The sequence below is a fragment of the Podarcis bocagei genome, assembly GCF_964188305.1.
Source record: "Podarcis bocagei genome assembly, chromosome: 10".
Lineage (NCBI taxonomy): Eukaryota > Metazoa > Chordata > Lepidosauria > Squamata > Lacertidae > Podarcis > Podarcis bocagei.
The window spans coordinates 31,899,893-31,920,554 of NC_138135.1; the positions used below are offsets into that span (position 1 = coordinate 31,899,893).

Here is a 20,662-nt window from a genome sequence, read left to right on the forward strand (position 1 = left end):
CAATTACTGCAGTAAATAACACTAGCAGCATTATTATTATACTCAGAAGGAAGCAAAGAGATGCATTAGATATGATCCTAGCTGCTTGAGCTCTCGGAAACAGCAGAGAAGCCAAGAAATCATTGTACTATCAGACCAGCAGACCTCTAGCGCACCTGCCTGCCTCCAAGAAATTAGTATCTTGTATTTCAGAGAAAGGGGTTGAATACTAAACAGCGAGATAGAATAGTTACTTAATTGATAACTGGAAGTGGTCTGTCAGAAACAAAGTGGCGACATGACAAAGTGATACTGTGACTGAGTACATTACTGGGCAATATCCAATGTTAATCATAAACCTATGGATTTCAATGAATCTACTTCAAGTTTAACTTAGTTGAGTATCATCCATTATTTATATCTGCTTTTCTGTTACATTTATCCAATGCGGTGATGGGGTGTTACTGGCAAGGAGAGGTAACAGGGAAATAAACGGGAAGCAAGATTCCTAAAATGTGGAGGCAGATATAATTCCATCTACGGTGATTTATATGCTGGAGAAATAGGGACAGATTTGTTTCATGGGTTGCATCTGATGGCAGTGCAGTTGCCTTCTGTAGTCAAGGACAGCAGTGGGGAACCTGTGGTCCTTTAGGTATTGTTCAACTCCAATTCCCATCACCCTAGCTGCATGTCTGATGGCCAGAGAAGAATGAGAGTCCAGCAACATTTGAAGCGCTACAAGCTCTCCATCGCTGAGTCTAAAAAGATTACATGAGCCCCCAGAGGAGCTGTTCTCTTGCTGAGGTTTTCCCAGTCTTAAAAACCCAATAATTGAACCTTGACTCCATTGCAGTCATTTTGCTACCCTATTCATATCCAGCAGTGGACAAGCTGACCCTTTCATTCTTTCCTAGAATTAAGCAATAAAAAACCCAAAAACATTTAAACACAAAAACCTGGAAACTATGGACAGTTCTGTGATCATTTGAAAATATATTCTGTATACTTTTTAAAGGGAGGGATACAAGAACTGAAAGCACCTCAACCTTAATATTTCTCATATTTACACTGACTGGAGTCCAAATTGCATTTTTTACTAACAGTGACACTTAAATGAAGAACAACAGTTTTCAGAGGGTGGAGGGGTTGTGTTTTTCCCACTGCTGAACTTTAAATATGGGGAATAGACTAAATATTGTCCTGAACTTTTCATTAAAGATAAAAATGTATGAAATGGAGAATAAGAATGGTGTGTAACTCAAAAAGCTGGCATGCAATAATTTTAAAGAATATTATCTTTTCAAGCTAATCTTCCAAGGACCTTAAGATACTGCTTAACAACCCCATGTGTAATCCTGTACATATCTAGTCAGATATGGGCCAGCAGGGTGTCTCCATCAGTTATGAAGGGAGTACCAGTTCCACTGGGTTCCTCCCTAAGCTGACAGCTCAATAGTCATTCTATTAGGCTTTAAAGGAGAGAAATGGGGCTGCCAGGCCTCTCCTTCATTTCTCATCTACAGGAGTCATTTCATCAAACTGCAGGAGAGGGACATGGGACCAGCTAAAGAGGAAAGCCTTTCTGCTCAACACCTTTAATTACCTTGCAAAAAATGTCAGTGACTGGAAAGTCCCCTCTTGTAAATAAATCAAAAGGCATCATAGTGCTACAATGCTCCTTTAAGTGGCATTTCAGATTAATTTTAATTTTTTTATATAGCTAGAAAAATCATATTGGAAGCTCTCTATTAGTTGAACAGCCAACTAAAAATGCATTTTTTTAAAAAAGCGTGCCCATTGTATTCAATGGGCCTCATCACTAGGGTTGCCATATTTCAAAAAGTAAAAACCAGGACACCCGACAGTTGTTTAGCTTTGTTGAGGCTTTTTCGGACACGAATTCCAGGTCGTGTCCTCAAAAATCAGGACGTATGGCAGCCCTACTCATCACTCTGGGCGAACTGTGAGACCGCCTCTAAATTTAACTTGCTTGCTTTTATAAAAATAAATAAAAATATAGAAACAATGTGTTTTCCTGGCGCCGAATCAACCGATTCAAATCACCCTGGACGCTGAGGCTGACACTCGTGCCTCCAGTGCCACTTTGCGAATACTGGCAGGTCCCGTAAAGAGGCCTTTGTTTTGCTTTACTAGCTAGGCGCATTTTTTGCCAGGAATGCGCCCCGCAAAGGTGACAGCCCAACACGGGGAGCGCCTTCTGACGTTACAGATCGGCTCCCACCCGCTCTCTCCCTTAGCCACGCCCTTTCCCGCATCGACCAATCAAACCGCGCCACCATAACCCCGCCTCCGCGACAGCAACGCCCTATGGCAGCTATGCGCCCTTTCCTCTCCGTAAATTTTCAAACAAGGACACGGGACTCAGAGCGGAAGTTACTCCCTACGTCTCCCCCGCCCCGCCCTTCCCGTCTCCCTCGCAGAAGCCTTCGCGCTCCAATCAAAGGCCGCCAACCACCTTGACACAAGCGGTAGCAAATCATAGACGCATAGCTTGAGACGTTCTAGGCCCAGGCGTGATTCTTCTATGATATCCCGTCAGCGGCTTCCGCGTTGTACCATAAAGATGAAAAAGCAACCTCCCATGTAGGACTTGAAAACTATCGTGTTTGCCTTTCTCTAGTCTAGTACTATCCCAGCCCTTATGCCAGGCTTCCGGCTTCCGTCGTTTCCGCCGCGGCCCAGGAAGTTTACGCTACTCGTAAACTCCTCATACGGATATCAACCGCGCTCGGTGCCCATTTCACTTCCGCCCTCGGGGACGTTCTAGGCGCAGTCTGTCAACCTCAGTGACTCGGAGGAGGAAGCGGCGGCCGGGGTTGTTTTTTTCTTTGGTTCTTTTTTTTAAAAACCCCGCTCCCCGGGGGCGCTCTAGCCCTCACTTCCGCGGCTGTCTATAGTTCCAAGAACGGCCCACTCTCTAGACTGTTCTCTGGAGCAGTTCCTTCTCTATGGCTCCGCGCCGCCGGAGCGGGAGGGCGGCAGGGACGTCGCGTCTTTAGCCGGGAGGCCGCGGCGGCGAGGGAAGGCCGGGAGCAGATGGAGCCTGGCATGGAGGCGGAGACGTTGGAGTCGAGGATCAGTGAGTGCGGGGGGGGGAGGGGTCCTCTCGGCGATTTCTGGCCCCACCCGGAGCCGCAGGTGCTGGTCCTGAGGGGAATCGTTGCCCTGGGCCTAACGCTCACCAGGGAACGGAGCTCGGAAGCTCTGGGCCAGGTAGCAGCCCAGACGCCACCCTTCTCGCTTTTGTTTCCTCGCGAATCGCCGGGATGCTTTGCTCCCCTGCCCCGACCCACGCAGTTCGTAACGTGCGAATGTGCAGACGTGTCCCAGGAATACGCACCCCCAAGTAAAGTGCTGTTGGATTCGGTAGGCTTGCTCTGCAGTCAAGCACACCTAGAAGGATTATTTTTCCCATTTCATTTCTAATTGGTAAACCGCCTTTTTACATTACCTTACCCAAGGCGGTTTACACACACACACACACACACACACACACACACACACACACACAAAACAAAGATTGCACACCTTATAACGATCTGATCCAGTGCAAAAAAAGAAAGTCATAATAAAAACATAACTTTAAAATGTGTGCAGCCACTGAAAGAGAGGGGAAGAGTGTGGTCTCCTACCACACTCTTGTCAGCTCTGGTCGTAAAGTAGTAAGGGGTGCTTAAAATACATTCAGAGACATAGGCAATGGGCAATGCCCAGTGAAGTCATACTTGAAAGATAAGTCCATTGATCTCCCTGGTTCTGCACTTGAGTGTGAGTAAGATTGGATATCACCCATAATTTGCACTTGAGTTGACAGGGAAAGAGACATTAGCTTGAGCTAACAATCTACCCCAAAATGAAGTGGACAGGTTTCATTTGGGGGCTATCCACTTTGAAGATCTACATCCATTTCACATGAGAGTGAGCTCTGGTCTGTGAAAACTTCTGTCACAATATGGTTGTTGGTCTTTAAGCTGTATTTCTTTTCTAGAGCTTCTTTCTGCCCCTTTTATTATCTATCCATACTGAGATCATTGTGTCATTCTGTTCTCCAAAGCGGCTTGATTAATGCTTTAGGATTAACCCAGCCTGCAGTTGGCAGATCATTATAAACAGGCATGTTGTTCTTCTTGTGCCAGAAGATTGTTGATTAGTTATACCAAGATGAAAGCAAAATAACAAACAAACAAACAAAACACAGTGTAGTTATTTTGGTTATGGTGAGCATCTGGTCCTTAATGCAGCTTCATTTCACTTCATTTTTTTACATGATGCTTAATAATGTAAGCTGGTGAAAATGTGGGTATGTCATCTTCCCAAGAGTTGAGGAGCTGGACTGAACCACTCTATGTTCCAGTCCCAGATATCATTCATGATCAAATGAAGCTATCTAGATTGAGTCATACTGTGGATGGCACTCGCAGATCTTTTCTAATCCTGCTTTGAAAGAGCTTTTCAAGCAGTGGTGCTAGGGATTGAACGTGGGACTTTTTGCGTGCAAGACATGTGCTCATTTCCTGAGTTATGACCTCTTTCAGTTGCCTAATTCCCACTGTATGTCGTGGCACCCTTGCAGGAAACTGTCTTTTTTAAAAACTTCCCTTTATGTGGGATACCGTTGGAAAACCACTCTGGGAAACTGTTGCTCCCCTTGCAGGTAAGATCTGCTCTTGACAGAAGTTTTTCTTTTCTTTATCAATTCAGATAGAGCTACCAACCCTCTGAACAAGGACCTGGAATGGGACAGCATTAATGCTTTCTGTGACCAGCTCAATAAGGAACTAGAGGGGTTAGTATACCTAATCTGTTGCCCTACAAATTACAGACAGATTAACTGTTTTGTCTGTGGACACTCCAAATAACTGGTTAAATGAGGGGCTTCTAGAAAAGCATTCAGAAGAAGCATATGGCTGCAGCAGCACCCTGTTGTTTCTGCTCTTCTGGTTTTGTGTTTTGTCATCCCCGCCCCCTTCATTTGTACCTTGATGTCCTAAGACTTTGGCTCATTTTCTTATTTTACATGAAACTGTGTTTCCTCTCATTGGGATAACATTTGGGGGGGTGTTAGATATTAAAAATGGGAACCTACTTCTTTGTGAAGTAGTCAGGAGTTGGGTACTGATGGAAAGACAAATAGAAAAAGGAATTAGTTAAAGAAGACATGGTTTATTGGATGGGTATGCACAAAATCAGATCTAAAAAGGTTTGTTGGCACAGTATGAATGCAGAGTTAGAGAAATACATTGTGTGGTGTAAACCTGTTTAAATGCTATGGGGATTTAGCAGATTGCAAAAAAGAATTGCTGTGCTGTGTGGGTGGGCTATAATAAATAGATAGTGTATAAGGAAATGGGAACATGGCACACCTCTCTTTGTCTGTAGTGAGTCAGGTTTCACAGTGTGTCCATTTTGGGTTACTGGAATCTTTGACTAAGGTCTTGAATTAGGATTATGAATTCATCATGGGATAGACTATTCAGACCCCAGCCAGCATGGAAAGGGATGATGAGATTTGTAGTCCAGCATCACTTAGAGGGCACCATGTTGGCTACACCTACTTCTGGAGCAACAGAAAACAAATTTGACCTCTAATCTGCTCAAATTACTACTATTTCAAATTACTTCTAATGTATTTCAAATTACTGCTGCTACATATCTTCCAAACCTGAGACCTTGAAATTATGGTCTGGGAAACCACAGTAAATTACATAAAGCCTTTCAATAAAATGCCAGAACCGCTGATCTGTCAGGGGCAATTCCATTTCAGAAACCTAGGCAACCTCAGTTGCTTCAGATGCTGCTGCTGCTGCCTGGCCTCTGGGGGCTGCCTAACAACAACTGCTAATGGGATCAGCTGAGCTAGGAGGGACAGGCAGAGGCAGTGGCTGGGTGTCTTGGCTGCAAGCCCAATTCTGCTGTAGCTGGAGAGTGCTGTAAACCAAACTGCATCAAAAGTGTGCTGAGGTTGCTGGAGCTAATTGGACTGTGAAATAAAATGAACACGGGAGTAAAAGAAGGCATCCAACAGGTCCTACAAACTGCAGCACACACAGGAGTTAAGGCCAGACCATTTACCCCAAGTGTTTTCACAGCAATATCTTTATCACAGCAGCAAGTCCTTCAGTAACCATTCCTGTGTCTTATCATTCAGCCCACCGCTTGCCACTCGACTTCTAGCCCACAAGATCCAGTCACCACAAGAATGGGAAGCCATTCAGGCTCTTACGGTAAGAGGTTGTGAACCATTACCTGCCAGTTTTAACTAAAGCAGGTGTGTGGAACGGTTGGCCCTCCCAATGTTGATGAACCACAACTCCAGTCAGCCCCAGCAAGAATGGCCAATGGTCAGGGATGTTGTGGAGTTTTAGTTCAGTTTTAGTTCCCCACACCTGGACTAAAGGCTGGAGGGAGGGAGGTGAAGTTTCTGTGTGAATATCTCAGTCTGGGGTGTCATAACTTTACGTTTTGGATGCAGCCTTGGGCAGGAGTTGACCAAAGCTTAACACGAATCTATTCGAAGGCTGAGGCAGTTGGATCAGGAGGGTTGGTGAGTCCCCCCACTGTATAGCAGCAGGTCGGATAGTTTTGCCAGATGCCTTTGTTTTCTCATGGGATTCTCAGTATTTCGGAAAAGGCATTCTAGTCCCATTGTTTTCAGCACTTCAGGGACATAGCTGTCAACTTTTCCCTTTTTTAAGGGAAATTCCCTCATTCCGAATAGGATTCCTTACAAGAAAAGGGAAAAGTTGACATCTATGTTCAGGGATGATGTGGGGAGTGTTGGCCCTGAGGAGTGTTGAAAAACTTGCTCAAGCCAACAACCTCCATTGAAACACTTTGGCAAGTTACAACTGATCTGTGTAATTCTAGACACAGGATCAGTATAGAATTGGGGCTTGAATGGACCTGATGATTATGTACACTATGTACATGTCAATGAAAAATCAGATAAGTGAAACAAGTGAACCAACTCTCACATTGCAGTGAGAGTTTTCCCAGTCCTCCCACTACTGCCTCCAAAGAGATTAAGAACAAATAGATTTCCTAGGCTAATTTCTGATCCTCAGGTGGACAAACGTAGATCGTGAATAACAAATCATTTGCTTATGCCACACATGTTTTTTGTCTTGGCTCTTCTATCACAGTCTTTCATACACAGCACTTCCCACTGTCCTATATAAAGTGGAAGAGGATCCCCCTACCCTTACATATTATTTAGGAAATTTTCTAGCCAGTTATGTTTTCCACCCTAATGAAGGTCTTTTCATCCATGACTTAAGTATTCTCTTCCATTATTTTACACCATGAAACCTGACTTCAATCTCAATTTTTTGAACTGATATTTTCTTGACAGTGGCTCTTGGACTATTTAAGAAGTAAATAAATTGAAAACAGTGCATACAATGGGCTAGTAATGGTACTTTTCTTGGACACACATTGAAGCATTGTAGAAGAGTTGTTTTAAGTCGTAGTTATTGAGATGTAAACAGTTGTCTTATGTAAATAGTTGCATGATGAAAAAGTGATTCATAGCCAATATATATTTTTTCTCCACTTCTGTGATGTCTCACAAACCATCCCATCTTTTGAATTTTATCTTCAGTGAGTAATTTTGGCATGATGGCGAGTGAGACAAGTACTTTTTCACAAGCCCGATTATTCTAGTCCTGCTCCTCTTCATACCACCTCTTCAGAGTCATGAGCCAGCTCCTTGAAGTCATGGGATTACTTTCTTTCAAAATATCTGAGCTCCTTTGAGAAACTGCATTTCTCTTGTTGAATGCTTCTTTACAGCCATGACGACTAGGAAGTTGCCTTGCCTGTGGCAATTGTGCATTACGGTTATGGCATAAGGGATTTCTTCCCCATCCACATAAAACAGTTGCTTTAGATGGTTAGGAACAATAAAAGTGCTTATAATTAAATGAGCGGAAATGCTAAATGAATTGCCAAACAAGAATTAGGCTACTTAGCAATATCATATTAAAAAAGAAATTCATAAACTATCAATTTAAAAACATCTGAATAAAAATGCCTCAAATGGTGTTCTATTTAAAATGAAATTTATAGTCACAAATGGAAAATCCCTGTTATTCCTTCCGGCCCAACTCCTTACATTCATCTTGCATCATGAATTGAGGGGACTCTGACCAGCCTTCTGCTGATGTGATAGAAGCTTTCAGATTCTAGCAAGAGTAAATGCAGTTGGCACATAAGAGCTTGGGAAAGAGTAAACTCATCTGACTATTGACATGTGAAATATAGGATCAGGTGCCTAATAAGGATACTCTTGCAGCATTCAGTGTGTCTAATGAATTCTACTCACCTGTGCACACAGCAGCGGAGGAGGGCAGGATCTTTTGAGTTTCTGGGAACAGCAAACATTGGTCAACACATGTCATTGACTGGTTATGTCATTATGCGTGAACAGTGGTCAAGGATGATGGGAACAAACACCTGGAGGGCTGTGGGTTCCCTATGCCTGGGATAAGGAGATTCAGCCCCTACTCAGAGGTGTACCCCAGAGGTGTCAGGAAGTGGTGGCCAATTCTGCATTGAGTTCAGATGGGATTCCCTTTGATTATTTCCAGCCCTGTGAGATAGGGAAGGTAACTTGTGCAGGGAGCCACGTGGGAGCTTAAAATAGGTCTCCAAGGGACCCTATTAATAGCTGGAGTAGATTTACTGGCTGGATTCAGCCAAACATCAATGTAAAGCACAATGATGAGGTTTACTGCTGTGAGTATGGGCATCAGGAGGACAAAATGATAAACACGGTAGTACATTTTTTTTAAAATGGGGAGAAACGTGTGGTGTCTTCTGGTACATATATTTCATAGGGTGCTGTTTGTGCCCTGTTCTAAATAGCTTCCCAGTCCTCTGTTCTATTGCACCCTGAAGCAGGGAATGGGATTAGGGCCTCCTGGGGGTTAGATATCCATGCTCACTCCCTGCTGTCTTGCCCATGCACAGGTGCTGGAGGCCTGTATGAAAAGCTGTGGCAAACGCTTCCATGACGAAGTAGGCAAGTTCCGCTTCCTTAACGAGCTCATCAAGGTGGTGTCGCCCAAGGTGAGTCTCGTCAGTGGTGTGGCAGGAACAAGAGGGGTGGCGACATAGGCTTCATTGAAACAGCAAAGAAGGAGCTGTTTTGCGCCATGCAGACTTTTAAGCAGACTTCGATTCCAGAGCAGTAGAAGGCAATTTAGGGATATATGTTGGCTTTATGGCAATAGCGTGGGAAATCCAGAGCTGCTTGACAGAATATGTCTTTTATTTGTTCCTTTGATTTGTGTCCTCACTCATGCTTACAAAAAGCCTCAGGTGGGCTTTTGAATCCCCCTTCTCCTTTTGTGGAAATGCTGAAGTAGAGATCAGATTCCATTCTGCCAGCAGCTACAGATGGTTTGGTCTGGACTCCTTAACTTTCAAAATACAGCAAAGGGGTAAATCCTCACTTTCCACTCCAACCAAGCACACAAAATGTCACCTTGAGCTTGTTACAAAGCTCCCTGGGACCACGGTGCAAGCCTTTCTCCCAATATAAATTCCTCCTCTAAGTCCCGTCATGTTTGATGTGGGTGTGTGCTTGTTTCCCTCAGTATCTAGGAAGCCGGACCCCAGAGAAAGTGAAATCCAAGATCTTGGAGCTGTTGTATAGTTGGACATTGGGTCTGCCTCATGAAGTGAAGATTACAGAGGCCTATCAGATGCTGAAAAAACAAGGTGAGAGACCCTTTCTGAGCCCAGAGAATCCATGGCTTTTCTGCCCCCCCCCCAGCTATGTGTTCTGATGCAGAAGAATGTAGCTTGTCAAGCTTTATTTATTTGTTTTTTACATTTTATTTCCCAACTTTGCCTCCAGGGAACTCAAGGTGGTATACCTGGTTCTCCCCCCCCCCAATGTCACCTTCACAGCAGCCCTGTGAAGTAGGTTAGGTTGAAAAATTGTGACTTGCCCAATGTCACTTAGTGAGCTTTAGGTCTGATTAGGAGTTTGAACCCTGGGGCTAGTCCAACCCTCTCTAACCACTACACCATATTGGTTAACGTTTTGGCATTTAAAAAAAAATCATGAACTGCACATCAGCAGCACTGGAAGGATAGTATTAAGAACTGAACATTCCCCTGTCGTCGTTATTCCATAACAAAAACCATGAGAAATGCAGAGACCTTTAAGTTGGTAAAAACTGCTGTTTGCTTGCAGGGATTGTAAAATGTGATCCCAAGTTGCCGGACGATGCCCCCTTCCCGCTGCCTCCTCCCAGGCCAAAGAATGTCATCTTTGATGATGAAGAGAAGTCCAAGGTAAGCACTAAATAGATGACTTTAAACTTTTCTCATTTTTCTTGTCCATCCAAGATAGAGTTTTCCACTGGGGGAAATACTTCCAGGTGCAGAAGGAGCCTCTATCGGCCCCTTTAAATTTTCTCAGTTTCTTACCAGCTGCAGTTTGTTTCCCCTGCAGTAACAGGCAAAAGTCTCCTGCCAAAATGGTGGAATTTCCCTCTGTATTCCCTTTAAACATCTTAATTTCCTACTTTGTTGCTAAGAGAGAAGAATGTTATAGCAGGCTACCAAGTTAAATGTAAGCTACCAACCATGTGTGGTGGGTTCAAGAGACCTCTTGTTTTTGCTGCCTGCCTGGAACTACCAAACTAGGGTTCTGGCAGGTCCCAGTATATAGTTGTTGGGCTAAGTGGTTACAAGCTGTAAGGCAGGGGTACAGAAATGCTCCCAGAGCAGCCTGTTTGCCCCTCAGGCCTGCTTTCCTCTGATCTATGTGCCTTTGCAGATGCTGGCTCGCCTGCTCAAAAGCTCCCACCCTGAGGACCTCCGGGCTGCCAACAAACTTATCAAAGAGATGGTTCAGGAGGTAAGCTTTCCCCACTGAGAACAATTTCCACCTCCAGCTGCCAACCAGGTTTGTGCCGTTTTGTGCCATTCTGCTCTTTTCCAAGGGATCTTAGAGCAGAGTCGTATCCCCACGGCAACCCTGTGTCATAGTTCAGGTAGTGAGTTGCATATCTGTGCAGGGATTCAAACCCGGATTCCATTCTGTGTCAAGCCCTCTTGCCTGGAGATGTGTAGGTGTCTGGTGGGGAGATGGGAGGGTCCTTCATAGCTCTACTCTTGTCCCTCCGTCAACATTGGGTTGAGGGGAGGAGCAGTAAAATACATGGCTGGAGCAGAGCAAGAAAATGGGTGGTGTGTTTTTGCCTGTTCCTAGGTTGTCCTTTGCTGTTGCGCTGAGGGGTGGAGGGGGAAAGAGATTCTTGAGCTTCAGAAGTACAGTTTGCTGTTGTAAAAGGAGCTGTAATAGTTCTCTACAATGCAGCTGGGTAATGTTCCCCAGTCTCCAGGGTGTTGTGGCATTCTCCCAGCATGCAGCAGTGTTGGTGGTATAAAATGGGAGGGTCTCAAATCACTGTCCAAACCAGAGTCCCTTCCAGGTGGCATTCCAGAAAGTGGGCCACTCATTCTGAGTTTTCCAGAGGGGTAAGGAAGAAACCCAGGCTGCTCTCACCCTTCCACTTCTTCCAGGACCAAAAGCGAATGGAGAAGATCTCCAAGAGGGTGAACGCCATCGAGGAGGTGAACAACAATGTGAAGCTCCTGACCGAGATGGTGAATAACTACAGCAAAGGGGAGACGACCGAGAGCAGCGAGGACCTCATGAAAGTAAGAAAAGAGCTGTCCTAGTTGTGGGAGCTTTTTACAGTGGTACCTCGGAAGTTAAACGGAATCCGTTCTGGAAGTCCGTTCAACTTCCAAAACTTTCGGAAACCAATCGGAAGCCATGGAAGTTGTGTCAGACGTTTGGGTTCCAAAGAACGTTCACAAACCGAAACACCACCTGGGTTTGCAATGTTAGGGAGCCAAAATGTTTGACTCACAAGGTGTTCAGGATCCAAGGTACAACTGTAGTTCCTTCAGCTGGTCTTGGTGAAGTTAATGATGATTTCAGATTGACACAAACCATAAATATCATTACAGAAATTTCAGAAACCTCCCCAAATACCAAACAATTGTGTTTTTAGACTGTATATCGGGAGTGGGGATTAGGTTCCAGCTGGAGGTCTAGATCCTGACCACCCCCCACCTTCGCAGGCCATTTTGACAAGTGGGCAGGACCTGTCAATCCTGGCGTCACAATGACATCAGGTGATCCAATGTAACAGATTTCCTTTGTGGGCATGAATTGAGTTCCACCTGCTGGGGAAGATCCTTTGCGTTGCTGGCTTGAATTCAGGTTGGCAGTGCAAAGGAATATTTGTACTGAAAGCAAGCCCTGCTTTGGATCTTGCTCTAACTGTTGATCTCAGCCGGGCTTGCTGTCCAGGGCCAGTCTGGTGATTTCCACTGACAGCAAGTCTCCTTTGTCAAGGAGCAGCCAGAAGCATTTTTTAAGGTTCCCAGGTGTTCTACGTGTCGTTTCTCTACCTGACCCACACGTGACATCGCCTGTGATATCAGGTGTGGGCAGGTGTGTGAGACTTGGGGGGGAAACGAACTTGTAACCCCAAGAGAGCATATTATGAAACCGACTCTTTCCCCATTGCAGGAGCTGTACCAGCGTTGTGAGCGCATGAGGCCCATGCTTTTTCGGCTTGCTAGTGATACAGAGGACAACGATGAAGCACTAGGTAAATGCAGCCTGCCACCCTAGATGGTGACAAGGGCCTTCCTATTCTTACCCATTCCCCCCCCCCCCGGTTCCCTACTTCCACCTCACGCTGAGCTGTTCAGGACAGGCTACTTGGATGGGTGGGTGGAGGTCCTTGAGAAAATATTCCAAATTTCAAAACTGGATAACTGGGACCGTTTCAGCTAAGACTGTACTTTAATTGCATCAGTAGACCCACCAGGATGGTAATCTAACTCTCAGTAGCCATCTACATGCTTTTAGTGGTGCGGTACATTCTTGCTGCGGAAAATCAAATTTTAGGCTTCAACATTCACATACATTCTTGTTGAATAATGGGGTTCTGGGGCACCCTGTGATCATCATCTTTGTCCTCCTGTTGCAGCGGAAATTTTGCAAGCCAATGACAACCTGACGCAAGTGATCAACCTGTACAAGCAGCTTGTGAAAGGAGAGGAGATCAATGGTGAGACTGCGGCTGGTTGTCTCCCAGGTAAGGAAGCCCAAGGAACGGACTGCCCTAAAGGGAAGGTTTTGCTTTGTCCTTTCCAAAGCAAGACGCTGACCACGAAATATTGCCGAGTGAAATTGGTTGGGCATCCAAACTTGCAATTAAGGGAGTAGAAAGAAGACGGTCTTGGCTGCTCTCTTAGGTGACTTTGCAGCCAGCAGACCTAGAGCTGGGTCAGTCAAGCAGAAAATATGGGAAACGGGGGATTGTGGAACAAGCATCTAACTAGCATAATTGACTCGCTTGCTTCTTCTCATAGGCAGCACTTCAGCACTTCTGGATCTATCCGGACTCGACATGCCAACCACGAGCCCCTCCTACCCAGCCTTACCAAGCTTCTCAAGTGGTGGCTCAGCAACTTCTGTGCCAGAGCAGACCAGCTCCGTCTCTCTGCTGGATGATGAGCTCATGTCATTAGGTGGGTCCAGGGAAACTTTGAAGCCACTAGGAAATGGAAAATGTCTGGCATTCAAGCAAGACACAGAATGGTGGTGGGCAAAATGGGAAGATGTTTGTGATCATGAAATGTAAGGGAGGAACTGGTTAGTTTCTCCACCAAACCTGGAGAACTTCCTTCTCCAGTTTCTCTGCTGTACATATTTATTTAAAACACTTACACTCCCCCTCCTGCCCTCCATAGAGCTCAGCATCTCTAAAGACAAGGACAAAACCACATACAGTCATACCTCGGGTTGAATGTGCTTCAGGTTGAGCGCTTTCGGGTTGCGCTCTGCGGCAACCCGGAAGTAACGGAGTGTGTTACTTCCGGGTTTCGCCGCTCACGCATGCGCAGACACTCAAAATGACATCACGTGCATGCGCAGAAGCGGCAAAACGTGACCCGCGCAGACGTGCTATCATGTCTTACGTTCCATTCAGGATGCAAACGGGACTCCGGAACGGATCCCGTTCACATCCCGAGGTACCACTGTATTAACAATCTAAAACTATTACAGGGTAACAATGAAACAGGAGAAGGAAATAACAGAATACAACAGTAATCTTTAAACACACACACATACACCACCACCACCATTCTGTAAGAGAGCAACTCAGAGCCCAAGGAAGGCTCTGCCAGTTTGCAGAAGGCCATTAAGGAAGATGAGGAGTGGCCTTCCCTGGAAGGGTGTTCCAAAGGCAAGATACAGTTTACAAACCTCTGCCTGGTCCTACGCTCTTTGGATTCTCCATTCTGGCATCATGGGATCTCCTTTATCTTTTTCTTCTCCTCTCTAGGGCTTAATGATCCAGCAACTCCCTCAGCCCAGGGTACAGATAACAGTGGCTGGAACAATTTTCAGGTAAGGGCTTGGTTTTTAGAAAATATTAATTTCTTTTTAAGAGAATTCAGAACCCTTTTGGGATGGGAGAAGAACTGCAGCTGATGCTGCAGCTTTTTCAAGGAGGAAAGAAGGTCAGCTGTAAGGCCAAACTGTATTCATTTTCTCCATTGAATTTGTCCTCTGAAACCTGCACGTGGATGATCACAACTGAAGATTGTATGCTTGTATTTTTGCTCGGAGTGCATATTCTGACAAACTGAAATTGGCTATATTCCCACGGCATGTGTACAAGGGGTGGGGTGGGGGAAAACATGCGTACGTACGTGCAGTCATTGAATATGGCAATTTGTGTGTGTATGTGGTTTCTACGTAGAAGTAACATATGAAGGAAATGCTGTAAATTCTGAGGTAGTTCTCATCATCTACTACCACTTCAGGATGTTGGCTCTTCAACTGGGAATGGGGAGAACTTTCAGTCGGACTAGAACAAAGCTCCATTGCACATGAAAACCAATCTCCCTGCTCCTAGTGGTCTTTGTGAGAGGAAGGGAAAGTCCTGCTTTCTTGGAGTGGAGAGAAAAGGATGGAAGTAGCTTGAGGCTGCAGCTTCCCTTCACCATATGAAGGCTAAGTCTCCAGCAAATGGAGAGTTGCCTCTTATTTTTGTGGGTGAACAGGCATTTCCCCCTATTTCTTGAGAGTGCACATTAATCTCTGACTGCTGCATTGTTGGTATGTATTGGACCCCCTTTTTAGCTCCATGCCTCAGCGCCAAACCTTGTAGTAATAACATCCCCATCATTCCTTGAGTGGTGCTGTCAGTGTGGGGCTTGTGCAAGTCTGCTCTGTGGAAATGTACAAACTTGCAAACCACTGCAGTCCTTCCAGCTGTGTTCTGAAGCAGGATCACAGTAGTTTGCCAGAGCTGTCATCGTGTGTCGAAGGCCGTGTGTTGAACTGTGTTCTTTGTACTGGGTGGTAATATCGCTGATCTCCCTGCCAAGGGGTTTTGCTTCAGTTTGCTTGCTCTTGGTTGCATTGCTGTTAGTTCTTCTCTTTCCACTGCAGTCTTCTGACAGCCCTGAACTTGGCGCGCCCCCAGTCCCACCCACCCCAGTGGGGAAAGCTGATGCTGGACCACCTGCTACGACACCTCCAGCTGCCGCCAGCGGTATGGATGACCTGGATCTGCTGGGCAAGACTTTGATGCAACAGTCTCTTCCCCCAGAGTCTCTGCAAGTCAGATGGTAGGAAGCAAGGTGGGGAAGGGTGGGCTGCGAGGAGGGAGAGCAGCTTCTGGCTGAAGTGGAAGCCCGCCTTCCTGCTCCTTCTCTCAACAGCTTGTGTCTCTCTTGTCCACTTTGCAGGGAGAAGCAGCCCCCGCCACGGTTGACACTGCGCGACCTCCAAAACAAGAGCACTTCCAGCCCAGCTGTGAGCACCAGCAGCGCCCTGCCTCTCTTCCCGAGCCTCTCTTCAAACCCTCCTGCCCCCTTGCCCCTGTCCTCCGAGCAGCCAGCACCTGTCGCAGTCCCTCGGGGGCCCCCAACACCTTCTGGAGCCACGCCCCCCACAGCAGGTCTCCCTGCTTCCACATCCCCCCTGGAAATCTCACTGACAAACGTCACGGTGCCTCTGGAATCCATCAAACCAAGTGAGTCTGGGCAGAGGTGGAGGGTGGCCTTACCCTGGGACATGTGGCTTGGCTCAGCTGCTTGAGATACTTGGGGCTATTCATTCTGCAAGCACCTTTTCTCTCAGATGGGTGGAACGGGCTTGATCTTCGCCAGGGTGGGTTGATGAATCTTACCTCCCAGCAAGGTGTTGGACTCCAGGATTCAGGGTGGTGGCTCTCCTAGTTCTTCTCAGCTCTCTGATGGACTGGTAGGAAAGAGCACATATGCAGGAGGCCGCCATGTGTTGAAACCCTTCTTGTAAATAAGTCTCAGCCCAAGAAGGTCTTCTGCACCTGTTTCGAAGCATCTTCACTTGCCCTGACTTTTAGTGGCTAAGTGTTAGCTGGGAGCAGGGCCATCTTTAGCACATGTGCCGCCGGGGTGCAAAGATCCGCCCAGCACCCCCAAATTTAGTTTAGCGAAACATCAATCGTGTCAAAGGTGCCGCTGCACAGCAGCTCAATACAATACGGAACATAATATTTTGATGTAAGAGTTCATTTCGCATGCACGGCACTGTTGTGAATGACAAGCGCCATCATTGAGTCTGACAAGCACCGCTGTTGTGAATGATAGGCACCGCAGCTAGTGCAACGTGTCTTTAGTAAATGAGCGCACAAAGCCGAAAGTCCTTTAGTGACATGGTAGGTATACATTTCGGTAATACCTAGGTATATATGTATTTCGTTTTTCTAGCTTGCTCAAAATTATTTATTATTTCATAACAGGTAAATGGTTAAGGGCTTAGGCGGCTCCAGTGGCGGGCACCTGCTGCCCCCCAGAATTCGGCACCTGGGCGCCCTGCACCCCTTGCACCCCGGGGTAAAGATGGCCCTGGCTGGGAGGAGATTGTGGGGAAGGACTTATGATCTGCTTTTCAGTATTGAAATTGACGTGTCTTTGCCTCTTTACACACCTGTTGTTGCCAGCATTTGCTGTATCTGAGAAAGGATGCGCTATTAACTTAAACAGCATTAAACAAGGAGATTGAGTTACAAGCTGTTCTTAGCCTTGTTAGGGCTCCAGAGGGCGCCTGTGGCAGCACAATGGGTCAGTGCGTCTGACAGCTAACCAGAAGGTTGGTGGCTTGACCCCGCCCAGGGACAACTGGGGGCAGAATTCCTGCATTGCAGGGGGATGGATTAGAAGACCCTCGGGGTCCCTTCCAACTCTACAATTCTGTGATTCAAATGTTTTAATGCCCAGCGTGTAATTGCATTTAGCCAGCGAGTGAATTGTTTGCCTCTGCGGAATGAACCAATCCTCCCTCTTCTGTTTTGTGGTTCTCCTGGTATTTCTTTGCTCCAGGCAACATCCTGCCGGTGACAGTGTATGACCAGCATGGATTCCGTGTCCTTTTCCACTTTGCCAAGGACTCTCTGCCTGACCGGCCTGATGTGCTAGTAGTGGTCATCTCCATGCTCAGCACAGCCCCCTTGCCCATTAGGAACATCATCTTTCAGTCTGCCGTCCCCAAGGTATTTTATTGACTTACTTCATTCATATCCTGACTTCCTTTTGGTGCAGGATCCAAAGCAACTCACAGCATGAATTAAAACAGATGCAACCAAAACCACAAATATAACTAAAAGCAATTTTAAAAAGTAACTTATTATAAGCAGGTTCTAGTGCAACACACTAACCACTACTCCACACTGCTTTGAGAAGGTAGAGGAAGACATCAGGCCTGCAACCCTTCCCAGGGCCCCATGAACACTACCTGTGCAATCTTCATACATTCCTCTTGCCTCCGTTTTTGATAACTTAGGAGTGGGAGGCGGTGTAGCTCTGTGGTAATAACCATGCTTTATTTTCAGAAGGTCTCAGGGTCATTCCCCTGGCATCTCCTGTTAAAAGGATCTTGGAAATATCAGAGCTAAAACGGGGAAGATCCTGCCTGAGACCTTGGAGTCCTGCTGCCAGTTGAAAAAAGATGTCCATGGGCTTTGTCTACCAGTGATCTGGTTTTATACAAGACCATTTCAAACGTTTGCCCAGCGGTCATTTGCTGCCAATCCCCATGCCAGCGGTGTGGGACCAGTGTTGGACTTCAATTCCCATCATCCTCAGCCAGCATGGCCAGTGGTCAGGAATGCGGATGGCAGGAATTTGTAGTCCAGCATCATCTCAAGGGTTGTGGGTCTGAGACCCACACTGGGCAAAAAGATTATTTGCATTGCAGGGGGTTGTGTCCCATTCAACTGTACAGTTGTACTCACTTGTATTGTAAAGACTAGCTGTATTTGGAACACCAAATGTGAGGGCCCTGCCCCCTAAAACAGTCAAAGATCGGGAAAAGTATTGGTCCGGTTTACATTTCCTGCCGTCCACTGTGAAAAAGAAAGAGCCAGGTTTCTTAAATCATGAGCCCAAAGCACCCAGATTATTGCATTAAATCAAGGTTCTGGCACTAGGGGGAGCTGTTTTCACAGCAGCATAGATGGAGATGGAGCGTGGAAGACTAACCAGGTGATCTTTCCATCTTCGCTGCTTAGATTCTCCAGTTTGTGCTCTTTAACAGCTTCAGGTCAGTCACTGAATCCTCCTAATGCGCTTTTGTTTCTGTAGGTGATGAAAGTGAAGCTGCAGCCACCCTCGGGGACAGAGCTCCCGGCATTCAACCCTATTGTGCCCCCCACTGCAATCACCCAGGTCCTCCTGCTTGCTAACCCACAGAAGGTAATGGCACCTCAGCAAAGGGGTAGGGTGGGCGGCATTTCTTGTCCTATCAGCGTCAAACTGCTAATGCCCTGCCAGCATTATTTCTTCCCCCTCCCTCCTTTATTAAGAGCCCTGCGGGATCAGGGCAGTTGCGCTTTGAGTCCGCCACCTTTTCCCCAGATGCCTGTAGGAAACCCTCAATCAGGACCCCCTGAGCGCAAGAGCCACCCCCTAAGAAGGGAAACCTCATCTGTTGCTCATCTTTCCCTCTATCCAGGAGAAAGTAAGACTACGATACAAGCTGACCTTCACCATGGCCGACCGAACCTACAATGAAATGGGCGACGTGGACCAGTTCCCCCCTCCAGAGTCATGGGGCGACCTTTAGTTGCTGCCGCCGCTGCACTGCGTCTGGCTTCAAAGGATCCTGCCGCCTCTAGGACAAGAGCTTTCCCAGAGCTGGCTGGCCCTCAGACCAAGCTCTCAGACTGGAATGGCTGGCAGCTGGCCGTAGGCTGTGTGTGGAGGACAGTGGGCCGAGGGGAGGCCTGCTGGGGTTGGCGGGGGCAGGGCTGGTTGAGTGAGTTGTTCTCCGTTCTTCTAACTTGGTTTCTGAGCCCCCTCCTCTCACCTTGCTCTCCCGGCTCTTGCTTTTCCCCCCACGGAAGAGGGCAGTCATGATCAGCTCCGAGAAGTCCGGGGAGAGACTCCTGGAACCGTTTCTCCTCCTCTTTCCTGCTTAAGGTTATGTTGGACCTGACCCCCCCTTCCCAACCTTCAGCTCTTTTCACACTCCACCCTGTCCACACACAAGCTTGATACTTGGGAGCGATGCCCCTCGCTCTGCTTCCCTGTGTCGCAACACAAAGCTGGGCTGGGGTCTCAGATGGGGCAAAAGGTACCACCATTCTGCCACCGGAGGCCTAGTTCACGACTCTGCTGGCAAAACAGCCTTGACACAACAGGAGGGTGTTTGGGTCTGTTTTGCTCATGAGGCCTTTCCTTCACCCTGGGCTGGATCATGGCTGTGGGCTAACGCTCCCCATGCTGAATGAGCCACCAGTGAGCTGAGTCTGACTCAGCTAATGGGATGGGCGAGGAGGAAAGCGGGTAGCGTGCCTCGTCTATTATGCCTTACGTTCAAAGGGTTGGTAGTTGCGGCCTGTTGTGCAGCTGCAAGGGAGGGGTCGTAGTCCACACTCTCCTCTCCTTTCTGGGAGAGGAAGCCGACAATACCAAGAGGCTGCCTACAGGGTGAAGAGGGGCCCACTATATTGCCTGTGTGGCACTATGGAGCTCCTGCATTTCGCAGCTAAATATGGCACAGGCCTGGTACTCGGGAGGAGGGCGCTGAGGAGGAAAGAGTTGCCATAACAATGTCTGGTTCCCCACAGACCTTTGCCAGCTGAAGCTGCCCCTCTTCTCCCGCCTACCAACTGGTGTGCTCACAGGATTTGAGCTAGGAAGCACCCACTCTGACTGACTTGAGTTCTCCTCAGGCCTGGGTGGGAGTGAAGCCTCAGCAAGTTACTGAACAGGCTGCTCCCCGGCAGGTGGACTTGAGCTTTACGGTTGAGAGCAGTGGGTGGGGCTGTGAAGAACGATGTTTTGCCCAGGGGGCTTACGCCCCTGTTTCTGACAATTGTCTCCTTTTGGTAGGAAAGCCTTTCTGAAGTGGGGTTCGGCTGTGACTGGATACTTTTACTTTCTGGTCTCTCTTTCAGGGTTCTCTTTGACCCCTTTCTAGATTCAGTTTGGTTTGGTTCTTGAAACAGGCTTGTATATATATTTTTGGTGAAAATTCTGCCTATAGAAAAGGACTTTAAAATAGACTCTGTGTGAAATCTGCTGTATTAATGGGAAATAAAACAATTTCTTTCCTGAA

General features: G+C 46.9%; 1 protein-coding gene across 1 annotated transcript; it reads left to right on the forward strand.

The window, feature by feature from the left end:
- The first annotated feature begins 2,574 nt into the window (after window positions 1-2,574).
- Window positions 2,575-20,662, forward strand: GGA1 (golgi associated, gamma adaptin ear containing, ARF binding protein 1). Its single transcript, XM_081211110.1, has 17 exons — window positions 2,575-3,082; window positions 4,705-4,789; window positions 6,152-6,227; window positions 8,974-9,072; window positions 9,603-9,726; window positions 10,208-10,308; window positions 10,796-10,876; window positions 11,545-11,682; window positions 12,566-12,647; window positions 13,032-13,139; window positions 13,417-13,575; window positions 14,394-14,458; window positions 15,509-15,687; window positions 15,808-16,094; window positions 17,425-17,594; window positions 18,685-18,795; window positions 19,055-20,662. The coding sequence occupies exons 1-17, from the start codon at window positions 3,040-3,042 to the stop codon at window positions 19,163-19,165; spliced, it is 2,019 nt and encodes a 672-aa protein (XP_081067236.1). The 5' UTR covers window positions 2,575-3,039; the 3' UTR covers window positions 19,166-20,662.

Coding starts and splice junctions, on each gene's coding strand:
- GGA1 (XM_081211110.1), top strand. CDS start 3,040: ATGGAGCCTGGCATGGAGGCGGAGACGTTGGAGTCGAGGATCA. Junction 3,083..4,704: donor GACGTTGGAGTCGAGGATCA/GTGAGTGCGGGG, acceptor TTATCAATTCAG/ATAGAGCTACCAACCCTCTG. Junction 4,790..6,151: donor CTCAATAAGGAACTAGAGGG/GTTAGTATACCT, acceptor CTTATCATTCAG/CCCACCGCTTGCCACTCGAC.